Source organism: Ranitomeya imitator, chromosome 1 (assembly GCF_032444005.1).
Source record: "Ranitomeya imitator isolate aRanImi1 chromosome 1, aRanImi1.pri, whole genome shotgun sequence".
NCBI lineage: Eukaryota > Metazoa > Chordata > Amphibia > Anura > Dendrobatidae > Ranitomeya > Ranitomeya imitator.
Window position 1 is genome coordinate 1142969109 of NC_091282.1, and position 12746 is coordinate 1142981854.

The 12746-nt window shown below is 42.5% G+C and overlaps 1 protein-coding gene across 3 annotated transcripts in view; it reads right to left on the reverse strand.

Moving 5' to 3' along the window:
- Positions 1-9852: 9852 nt before the first annotated feature.
- The window catches only part of NSUN7 (NOP2/Sun RNA methyltransferase family member 7), a 111782-nt gene continuing 108888 nt past the window's right edge, over positions 9853-12746 (reverse strand). For all 3 annotated transcript variants that reach the window (XM_069744558.1, XM_069744557.1, XM_069744556.1), the window contains exon 12: positions 9853-10571. In XM_069744558.1, the coding sequence (XP_069600659.1) occupies positions 9975-10571 (597 nt within the window). In that variant the 3' untranslated portion in view covers positions 9853-9974. The remainder of the gene's footprint in view (positions 10572-12746) is intronic.

Below are 12746 nucleotides of genomic sequence, written 5' to 3' on the forward strand. Positions count from 1 at the left end.
CAATCACTGCAATGCCCTTCTCTAAGATGGTGGGGACTGAGACCTATGTCATCACGCTGCCACACTCTGCGTCCACCTTCATTGGCTGAGAAATGGCGCTTTTCGCGTCATTGAAACGCGACTTTGGAGCGAAAGTCGCGTACCGCATGGCCGACCCCACACAGGGATCGGGTCGGGTTTCATGAAACCCGACTGTGCCAAAAGTCGGCGACTTTTGAAAATGAACGATCCGTTTCGCTCAACCCTAATGATAACCACTCTCAGACTCTTCTGCTGGCAGCCAGTCTCTCAGATAATAAAAGGATCATCAGACCAAAACTGGATGTTCCGCAACCTTATCTTCCCCGGCATCCCCCCAAAAACATTAGACTGCTGTATGAGTCGGCCAATATTGACAGAGTCATTAAAAGTTAGTTTAATGTTCATGGAAGCCTAAACGACCGAACTCAACTAAGGACTATCCATTCCCAACCACTAAATGACCACTGATCTGCTATGTACACGCCGGTCAGCGCTTGATGGCCTGTTTACAGTGGCCGACCAGAATTCCATGCTCATAGATCATTCGTTAATCTGATCTATACGTGTATATAAAGTACCAAAAACAGGCAAAGATGCTTACCTGTCTAAACAGGCCTCAATACAAATGCACAAGCAGGGTGCAGCGGACCCAAACAAAATAGCAAATGCACAGGTGCAATACCTAATGAAACAGCCAGCCTTCAATAAGGGTTTGGCCGTGTGGTACACCAATGCACTAAGATAAAATACTCTGTATGTGGCGTATTCCTTGTGTGAACACGCCACATACAGAGTATTTTATCTTAGTGCATGTTTAGACAGGTAAGCATCTTTGCCTGTTTTTGGTGTTTTTTCTTGAATGTGTCCTTTTTTGGTGTTTTTCATGTTAGAGTAGGACTGGCAATACGTAAGGACCCTTGGCGTGGGTTGCCAGCTTCCATATTATGGCCCTAATATCAACTAAGACCTTACATATATTTATATGTTTTTTTGCACGTATATTTTTTGCAGGGTGCAGCTGGGCCCGAATTGTTCTGTACACTGTGGCCTCTGTTCGCACAGGATGCTTTTTAGCACTGGGCAGCCCGCCATAGGGCGTTATTAATAGGCTGTAGCCAGATGCTTTGTATTCCTTGTGTGAACACGCCACATACAGAGTATTTTATCTTAGTGCATTGGTGTACCACACGGCCAAACCCTTATTGAAGGCTGGCTGTTTCATTAGGTATTGCACCTGTGCATTTGCTATTTTGTTTGGGTCCGGTGCACCCTGCTTGTGCATTTGTATTGAGGCCTGTTTAGACAGGTAAGCATCTTTGCCTGTTTTTGGTGTTTTTTCTTGAATGTGTCCTTTTTTGGTGTTTTTCGTGTATATAAAGTAGCATCGTTAGTGGCAGCACATCTTTTTACTCAGAACGATGTGCTGTCGAGAACAATGATTTTAATGCCACCATGAATGTCACAATCACAGGATGAATGAGCATTTTGCTAATTAGTCAGGCGATTACTGGCCTGTTTACACAAGCTAATGATCCGCTCGTTCTTGATTTTGTAAATGGACCTTAAGGGCTCATTCACACTGCATGGATCCATGCTGTACAGATGACTAATACATAAAAAGTAATTGATCTCTACTGCGAGACACCATGGTACTGATCAGTCCGCAGCCTCTGAGTGCAATGTGCCGCCTTGCACAAGATAGCAGACGAAACTTGGTGGTAGTCGCCCCCCGCCGTGATTGTGACATTACTGGCTTGCAAGGAATACTCCGACAGAGCGTAGATTTGGGTTATTAGCTGCAGTAATTCGCTGCTGATTGCCTGCGTGCCTGGAGGACAGGTACTAATGAGAACAATAAATTAAACAGGCTGGAAATTGCTCACACAGAATATCAACTAATTATATTTCATTCTTATTATCATCCTTGAAAACAAAATAGTAAAATAAAAATAAATGCATTCATTACTTTTAAGTAATTTGACAAAGTACAAAATAAAATGTACATTGTTTACATGACATGCTGCCTATAATAGAGGCGATAAAAGCGAGGAGGCGGCAGCTTCTAATTCATTTAATAAAAACCATAATTTGTCTTTAAGGTGTAAATCAGCAAAAAATAAAAGCACCAGAGATTGAGCAAAGGCAGAAGTAATTTTCTGAGTCCTTAAGAGCTTTCAGTACTCCCTGTATTGTGGGTAAAGTGTATGTAGCAGGAAGTCTGTGTGTGTGTGTGTGTGGGGGGGGGGGGGGGGTAGCTACAGCCAATAGCTGTAGAGCAGGAAGTCTGTGGGGGGCAGCTACAGCCAATAGCTGTAGAGCAGGAAGTTTATGGGGGGGCAGCTAAAGCCAATAGCTGCAGAGCAGGAAGTCTATGGGAGGGCAGCTACAGCCAATAGCTGCAGAGCAAGAAGTCTGTGGGGGCGCAGCTACAGCCAAGAGCTGCAGAGCAAGAAGTCTGTGGGGGGGGGGCACCTACAGCCAATAACTGCAGAGCAGGAAGTCTGTGGGGGGCAGCTACAGCCAATAGCTGTAGAGCAGGAAGTCTATGGGGGGCAGCTACAGCCAATAGCTGCAGAGCAAGAAGTCTGTGGGGGGGCAGCTACAGCCAATAGCTGTAGAGCAGGAAGTCTGTGGGTGGCAGCTACAGCCAATAGCTGTAGAGCAGGAAGTCTATGGGAGGGCAGCTACAGCCAATAGCTGCAGAGCAGGAAGTCTGTGGGGGGGCAGCTACAGCCAATAGCGGTAAAGCAGGAAGTCTATGGGGGGCAGCTACTGCCAATAGCCGCAGAGCAAGAAGTCTGTGGGGGGCAGCTACAGCCAATAGCTGTAGAGCAGGAAGTCTATGGGGGGCAGTTACAGCCAATAGCTGCAGAGCAAGAAGTCTTTGGGGGGCAGCTACAGCCAATAGCTGCAGAGCAGGAAGTCTGTGGGGGTCAGCTACAGCCAATAGCTGTAGAGCAAGAAGTCTGTGGGGGGCAGCTACAGCCAATAGCTGCAGAGCAAGAAGTCTGTGGTGGGCAGCTACAGCCAATAGCTGCAGAGCAGGAAGTCTGTGGGGAGCAGCTGCAGCCAATAGCTGCAGAGCAGGAAGTCTATGGGGGGCATCTACAGCCAATAGCTGCAGAGCAGGAAGTCTGCGGGGGCAGCTACAGCCAATAGCTGCAGAGCAGGAAGTCTGTGGGGGGCAGCTACAGCCAATAGCTGTAGAGCAGGAAGTCTGTGGGGGGCAGCAACAGCCAATAGCTGCAGAGCATGAAGCCTGTGGGGGGCAGCTACAGCTAATAGCTGCAGAACAGCAAGTCTGTGGGGGGTAGCTATAGCCAATAGCTCCAGAGCAGGAAGTCTGTGGGGAGCAACTACAGCCAATAGCTGCAAAGGGGAAGCTATAACTAATAGCTGCAGAACAGCAAGTCTGTGGGGGGCAGCTATAGCCAATAGCTGTAGAGCAGGAAGTCTGTGGGGAGCAACTACAGCCAATAGCTGAAGAGCAGGAAGTCTGTAGGGGGGAAGCTACAGCCAATTGCTGCACAGCAAGAAGTGATACAAGAGGGGTATCAAAATATGGTGACCACCCCCCAAGAAAAAAAAAGATTTTAAAAAGTTATTTTTTTTTGCCCAAAAGAAAAACATAAAAATATATAAATTTAATTTATATAGACTGTTGTAGATCTATGTACATCAAAATTATGCCACTAACAAATAACTCATTCCAAAAGATGCTTTTTGCTCTTTTATCACCCCAGTTCTGGAAGGGACATTTGCATAGCTAAGCCCTGTCCATTTATGCCACAATAATGGAATATATTTCACCAGAAATGTTACTTTAGTCAGTGACTGGAGTATATTTCAAGCAGTGGTGCACGTCAGTAGTAAGGTGTGCCTATTTCATTAAGTGGCGTACGCCTCTTAATGAATGGGGCACTCCGAGCTCCAGCGGTCCCATTCATTAAGACAGTCATGCAAAATGCCAGCCTTAATTAATTGGGCCCTTAATTTTTGCTTGGCTCTTATGCTGTAGGGTCTTCATGTAGCCTTGACCCAGACTGCTTAATATTTTTGGCAAAGGCCGAAGAGCTTAAAGTGGACATTCACCTGATTACAAGCTGTGGTATGCAGAGTGATAACTTAACCATATGGTACACCTTTATGAAAACGAGTGCAGACAAGAACTTGAGGTGTTAAGGTACCGTCACATTTAGGGAAGCTGCAGCGATATAGACAACGATGCCGATCGCTGCAGCGTCGCTGTTTAGTCGTTGTGTGGTGGCTGGAGAGCTGTCACAGACAGCTCTCCAGCGACCAACGATGCTGAAGTCCCCGGGTAACCAGGGTAAACATCGGGTTACTAAGCGCAGGGCCGCGCTTAGTAACCCGATATTTACCCTGGTTACCATTGTAAAAGTAAAAAAAAAAAAACACAACATACTCACATTCCGGTGTCTGTCACGTCCCTCACCGTCACCTTCCCGCACTGTGCTATATACTAGATGGCTGCGCTATATACTACGTGGCTGCTATATACTATGTGGCTGTCTGTGTTACGTGGGCTGTGCTATATACCATGTGGCTGTACTATATACTACGTGGCTGTGCTATATACTATGTGGCTGTACTATATACTACATGGCTCTGCTATATACTATGTGGCTGTCTGTGCTATATACTATGTGGCTGTGTTATATACTACGTGGCTGTGCTAAGCGCAACGTGCATACATACATATTCTAGAATACACAATGCGTTAGAATCGGGCCACCATCTAGTTGATAAAATAAATGTCTACACATAGAATAGGTGTGTATATATATATATATATATATATATATATATATATTATATGTATGTCATTGACACACACATATATATATCTATATATTTCATAAATTTAGATAGCAGAATAGCTGATAATTCAATTGTCGGGTTCTGTAAAATCATTGCAGAACCCGACAGGATATGAGACATGGTTTAAATACAGTAAACCATTGCATATCCATTAGATTTATATATGTCCCTGACCAATAATGTTAGTAATGTGTGTGTGTGTGTGTGTGTGTGTGTGTGTGTGTGTGTGTGTGTGTGTGTGTGTGTGTGTGTGTGTGTAAAATTTTGGAGCTGTAGGTGTTAAAGGATTCATTCCCGGAAAAAACTGGCGTTGGCTCCTGTGCAATTTTGTCCGCCAGAGAGGGAAAGCCAGTGACAGAGGGCAGATATTAATAGCTTAGAGAGGGACTATGGTTATTGGCCCCTCCAGTGACTACCGCTGACGTCACTTAGGCTGCGCTGACTCCCCACCTGACACGGTGAACTTGACAGCGTGGGAAAATGTTTAGAAACACCGGAAGAACACCGGTACAGTTCTTGTTAAGGCCAGAAGTGGCAGGCCAAGAAAAACATCAGAAAGGCAGAGAAGAAGAATGGTGAGATCAGTCAAGGACAATCCTCAGACCACCTCCAGAGAGCTGCAGCATCAACTTGCTGCAGATGGTGTCACTGTGCATCGTTCAACTATACAACGGACTTTGCACAAGGAGAAGCTGTATCGGAGAGTGATGTGAAAGAAGCCGTTTCTGCAAGCACGCCACAAAAAGAGTTGTCTGAGGTATGCAAAAGCACATTTGGAGAAGCCAATTTCTTTTTGGAAGAAGGTCCTGTGGACTGATGAAACCAAGATTGAGTTGTTTGGTCATACAAAAAGGCGTTATGCATGGCGGCCAAAAAACACAGCATTCCAAGAAAAACACTTGCTACCCACAGTAAAATTTAGTGGAGGGTCCATCATGCTTTGGGGCTGTGTGGCCAATGCCGGCACCGGGAATCTTGTTAAAGTTGAGGGACGCATGGATTCCTGTCAGTATCAGCAGAGTCTTGACAATAATGTTCATGAATCAGTGACAAAGTTGAAGTTACGCAGGGGATGGATCTTTCAGCAAGACAATGATCCAAAACACCGCTCCAAATCTACTCAGGCATACATGCAGAGGAACAATTACACTGTTCTGGAATGGCCATCCCAGTCCCCAGACCTGAATATCATTGAACATCTGTGGGATCATTTGAAGAGGGCTGTCCATGCTCGGCGACCATCAAACTTAACTGAACTGGAATTGTTTTGTAAAGAGGAATGGTCAATAATAATAATAAAAATCTTTATTTTTATATAGCGCTAACATATTCCGCAGCGCTTTACATTTTGCACACATTATCATCACTGTCCCCAATGGGGCTCACAATCTAAATTCCTTATCAGTATGTCTTTGGAATGTGGAAGGAAACCGGAGTGCCCGGAGGAAACCCACGCAAACACGGAGAGAACATACAAACTCTTTGCAGATGTTGTCCTTGGTGGGGTTTGATCCCAGGACTCCAGCGCTGCAAGGCTGCAGTACTAACCACTACGCCACCGTGCCGCCCCTAATCAAAATACCTTCATCCAGGATCCAGGAACGCATTAAAAGCTACAGGAAGCGACTAGAGGCTGTTATTTTTGCAAAAGGAGGATCTACTAAATATTAATGTAACTTTTCTGGTGGGGTGCCCATAATTATGCACCTGTCAAATTTTGTTTAAATGCAGATTGCACATTTTCTGTTAGTACAATGAACCTCATTTCAAGGCAGGAACATTACTGTGTCCAACAGTTATTAGATATATGAAACTGAAATAGCTGTTGCAAAAAAAACAATTTTTATAAAACTTTAAGCTTAAAGGGAACCTGTCACCTGAATTTGGCGGGACTGGTTTTGGGTCATATGGGCGGAGTTTTTGGGTGTTTGATTCACCCTTTCCTTACCCGCTGGCTGCATGCTGGCTGCAATATTGGATTGAAGTTCATTCTCTGTCCTCCATAGTACATGCCTGCACAAGGCAAGATTGCTTTGCGCAGGCGTGTACTATGGAAGACAGAGAATGAACTTCAATCCAATATTGCAGCCAGCATGCAGCCAGCGGGTAAGGAAAGGGTGAATCAAACACCCGAAAACTCCGCCCATATGACCCAAAACCAGTCCCGCCAAATTCAGGTGACAGAGTCCCTTTAAGATTAATAGGGGTGCCCAACCTTTTTCTTATAACTGTATATATATCTCAATACTATAGAAGAAAGAATCCTGCCCCGCTGCAACACCTGAGCCCAAATATCCACTGCGTGTGATTACCACGTCAATTACACCACCCTTTCTGATTCACGGGTGCCAAACCCTGTAAATAATTGCATAAATCCATATACTGAAGAGAAAAAAGGGTGGAATTCACGGTTTCTAAAATCCAATCTTTATTGTGACGATTTAAAACATCTTCAGCGAGGGGGGGGGTGTAGAATGGGAAGAAGAAAAAAATTGGGCGACGGCCGTTTTGTGCTCCCTTGCGCTTCTACAGGACCCGTAGAAGCGCAAGAAAGCACGAAACGACCATCGACCGATTTTTTTCTTCCCCCTGCTGAAGATGTTTTAAATCGTCACAATAAAGATTGGATTTTAGAAACAGAGTGCCACCCTTTTTTCTCTCTCTCTCTCTATATATAGATAGATCGATAGAGAGAAGAGAGAGTGTGTATACATGTTTTCACGAATATTTGAGCCCATGGATCCATTATATGTCCATTTTGCAAGCCAGCGAGAAAATCTCGCCATACAGATGTCACGCGGATGCTTAGTTGCGAGAAAATCGCATCCTCGCACTGCACACGGATGACATACGGATCACTGTTCAGGGAACTTTTGTGCGATTCTCGGTTGTGCAAAACGGACCGATTTCTCATACGATATGTGTGACTCCGGCCTTATGTTCATAGCGCACTAACTTCTCTTAATGTCGGTGATGCAGGTGCTATAGTTATTCACTTGAGGCCATGTGCCCATGTTGCAGAAATGCTGCGGAAATGTCTGCAGCATTTCCGAGACTCCCTACTGCGGGTAAAACGCATGCGGAATTCGCATGCGTTTTCCCGCAATACACAAGCGTTTTTAGCGTGCAGAATGCTAGCGTTTTCCAAGCATTTTGAAGCTTCACTTGGAAAAGTGATTGACAGGTTGGTCACACTTGTCAAGCATAGTACTTGACAAGTGTGACCAACTTTTTACTATTGATGCTGCCTATGCATAGAATGTAAAAGATAGAATGTTAAAAATAATTAAAAAAATAAAAAAATATGGTTATTCTCACCTTCTGACGGCCCCCGATCTCCTCAGCGGCGCTCCCAGTACGTTCCGTTCCCAGGGATGCTTTGCGTGAAGGACCTGTGTGACGTCACTGTCGCGTGACCGCAACGTCATCCCAGGTCCTTGGCGCAATGCATCCCTGGGATCGGAAGCCGCCGCGTGCACTGCTGAGAGGCGGGAGGATTTTTTTTTTTTTTACATGAATATGGATCCCAGGGCCTGAAGGAGAGTCTCCTCTCCTCCAAACCCTGGGTACCATAGCCACATGCGTAAAGTGAGCATTTCAGTGCAATCCTATGGAGGTTGAATCGCCGTGATTCCGCAGAAATAATGAATATACTGCGGATTTTACCGCTATGCGATTCCGCAGGGGGAAAATCCGCAGCATGGGCACAGCAACTGCGGAATCCCATAGGATTGCATGGGAATGCGTTTAAGCGTTTCCGTTGCGGCAAAACCACATAAAAAAGCAACGTGGGCACACACAGCCTGAGAGAGAGAATGAGGAAGAGCAGTTAGTTGCGGATTTGCCTGCAGATTAGACGCTGCGGATTCGCAGCTGTTTTCCATGCATTGTACAGTACCGTGTAAACCTATGGAAAACAAAATCCGCAGTGCACATGCTGCGGAAAATACCGGGTGGAAACGCTGCGCTATATTTTCCGCAGCATGTCAATTCTTTGTGCGGATTCCACAGCGTTTTACACCTGCACCTCAATAGGAATCCACAGGTGTTAAAACGCAGGTGAAATCTGCACAAAAAACGCTGGAAATCCACAGTAAATCCGCGGGTAATCCGCAGTGCATTTTACCTGTGGATTTTTCAAAAACTGAGCAGAAAAATCAGCACAGAAATCCGCAACGTGGGCACATAGCCTAAGTGTGCAAATAGCTTTAGTGGTTTGAGTAGTCGTCATATTACCGCTCTTATGCCAAGTACAGGAGGGGGCAGTAAACTGCATTTTTGCTTGAGGTACAGGAAAATCTAGCTTCACCTCTGATGAAGGCACTGGTAAGTGATAGAAGCATTGAGTAATATGATCATCACCTCACTGATTATGACAGATCAGTTAAAAGATCTTGTATATTGTGTCATGCCTCAAACTGATGCCCTAAGGATGTGTGGGCTCTGACCTCCCTTACACTCCTGATAAAAAAGCACCATAAATGCTGTATGACTGCACTGTCTGAGTATAGTCTAACATTAACAAACAAAGGTTGTGTACTAGACATTTTATTTTACTTTTTGTTAATCCTGCAGTTATAAATATTACAAAAATTGTAGCAAAAATGTGATAAAAATTGAAAAAAAAATAAATAAAAATTAGCCCTATCCTAACAAGAGAGGATAGGGAATAAATGTGAAATAGGATGGAAGCACCGGACCACTGAGTGGGATTTCTCACGTAAATGTGATGTGAGGGCGTCAGTGGCTTCATGGCCCGGTCACAATTGTGACTGCTGCGACCCCTTATAGCTGTGATACTGACTAAGCTCGCTCACCTGGATATTTACCTGTTCCGAGGGGTTTTGGTGTTTTTCACGTGCATAGTCTTTAGCACAATTCTTGCAATAAAAAAGGTCTTTAGTATCATGAACCAGTACCTATTTCACGACATTTACACTCATAGGTAATAATAATGTGTAATAGACCAATAGGGTTAATGTGTTGTGATTTCACATAAGTATGAGATACAAAAAATAACAACTCGGCAATAGAAATTAGTAATTTTAGTAAAAATTATCTCAGCGTTACTACAGAATACAACCAAACGTTACATTAATAATATAAACTTCTCAATGCCACGGCTTAGGATGTCGCACTGCAGTGGAAGGTGGCATCTGCTTGGGTTTGCCAGTCTGTGGCAACGTTGGTATATAGGAGCTTTGTGTGGAGTGGGTGATCCTGGCTCCTGGATACCAGCGCTGATACAAATGGCGGCCTGGACTCTGGATCGGAGTCATGGATAATGGAGGCGGCGTTACAGGAGGCAACAAAATCTGCACTGGCTTCAGCACAATCTTATCTCCTGGTTTTGGCCTGACGATGCTTGGTTGTCTTTCTAACATTATGGAGATGGCAGCTTGTCCATTTGTAGTTCTCACTGTTGAGCTGTTTGTAGGAATTGCTCCAAGCTTAGTTGGCTTTCTCATCAGAACACTGTTCTTTGGATCTTGTTGTATTCTTGGGCTGATCAGATTATTTTCCCTGTTCAGGAACTCATTGATTTTTGTCTGAGTTACTGATGCGCCATGAATACTTTTCTGAGCTTTTACTTTTGACTTTTTCTTCTCTTTTTTTGATGATTTTGGAGCTTCGATACCATCAAGAAGTCCCTTAGAAGCAGCTCGAGCCAACACATCTTTAGAAGAGATGGATTCTGTTGGGTTCTTCTAAGATAGATACAAAAAAAAATAAAATCTGTGATATCATGGTAATAATTCAGGACAAGGTGGGGTCATGCATAGAGACTGTTGCCTAAAATAGTGAGATTATTATCAATCCTCCTCTGGGAAATAAATGTGAGCTGGAATCTGAATGGATGTGTGGGGTAATGCTGACAAGAGGGAGCTCATCAATGGAAGCAGACAGTCATTGCAGCCACACATCCCCATTATGTAGTTGCGGCAAAATGTCTCCTACATATACTATATCACACGGTATGAGAACCTGATGTGCTAAGTTTGTTCAGAATCATTTTACTACACTTGCATTTATTTTTTCAAGCTTACCTTTCCCGGACACCGAAATGATTGATCTTTGGTATTACTTGTCCGACCAGTGTGGTTGTTAATAATTCCGGATTATTTCTTCCATTACTTTCACAAAACTTAAAAATGAAACCACTTTTTTTTTTGTTTTAATTAGGAATGTCTTTTATTTAATCTGCTCATAATGACTTTTCCTTTTTGCTTACTGTTTTTCCAAGAGCCAGATCTTTTTTTATTTTGCCTTTATCGTAGCTTTGTGAGGGCTTGTTTTTTGCTTTACAAGTTGCAGTTTGTATGGCATCATAAACATTACCATATAATGCCATTTCTTTTCCCATTTTTCATTACAAGTTTGTGAAATCAAATCAAATGTCACCATTATTTTTTTAGGGGTTTTGATTTCTCAGTGTTCATTGTTTGGTAAAAATGACCTGTCCAAAATGGTTCTTCAGGTGAGTACTATTATGCTCATATCAATCCAGTGGTTAAAAAAAAAATTATTTATGCATATATATATATATATATATATATATATATATATATATATATATATATATATAAAGAAACACAGCAGCACATGTATATGAATCTAGGCCATGTGAAAACACAGACAAATATTCGATATGAATCATACTACTCAAAAATATTTTTTCATAAAAAATTTTTCAAAAATTTTTTTTTCATAAAACTTACAGTTATAGATAAAATGAAGCTTCTTAGCGCATAAATTGGCCAATTCATGTGTGCCCATCAACCACGGCAAGGTGATCTCCCTCTGATGGGTCCTACTCTACTGTACATGCCACTCTTGGGCCACCAGCCTACAACTTAGGACAAACATGTCACTCTGGGCTAAACCTACAATTTATGGGCAAGTAGAGATGATTACTGCCACCTGCAAGGTCAATGGGAGGAGTGCAAGATCAGTCTGGATGCAGCCACATCCATACACTAAACAAAGAAAAAAAAAAACCAACCAGCACTCCCAATGTGAACTTCTCTTTTTTTTTCTCTCTCTATATCTATATATATATATATATATATATATATATATATATATATATATATATATATATATATATATATATATATATATATATATATATATATATATGTATATATATATATATTTTTTTTTTTTAAATCAGATAATTTTTATTAAACAGCAAGGATAATACAATTATATTACATTCCTGTTCCTATTAAACATGTATAAATTTTTAAGAACGTTTAACCCCAGCCCAAACTCCAACCCCCCGTCCCTTCCGAACCTTTAGAGACCTGAAGTGAGCCGCCACAATTTATAGCATCATGCAAAAATGAAGATGACGTTCCAATAACCCTCCCAGGGGACCCCAAGGCCCAAACGGTCAGATAAAGCCCCTTAATTTGCCATTATATTTTTTTCAATAGAACTTTGAGGGCATAATGCTTGCGTGGCAAGTTGACGTTTTTATTTACAATTTGGGGAACATACAACACATTTGATCACTCGTATTACATTTTTTTGGAGGGGTGAGGGGATATGGTTAAACAACAGCAAAAAAAACAAACAAATAATTTTATATTTTCATAGATTGCACTTTTACAGATGTCGCAATATCAAATATGTTTATATTTTTTTTACAAAATATATACATATATATATATATATATATATATATATACATATATATCTTTATTTTGGAATTGGTGAAAGGTGGGTGATTTAAGCTTTTAGGTCTTCTTATAATTTTTAAAACATTTTGTGCCGTAGCCAATAACAGAAGTCGGAGTAGCTCTAGAATTAAACATTTCCAGCTACCACTATCTCACAACAGCTAATTGAATGGGGGTTCCAGGTGTCAGAGCCCGGCT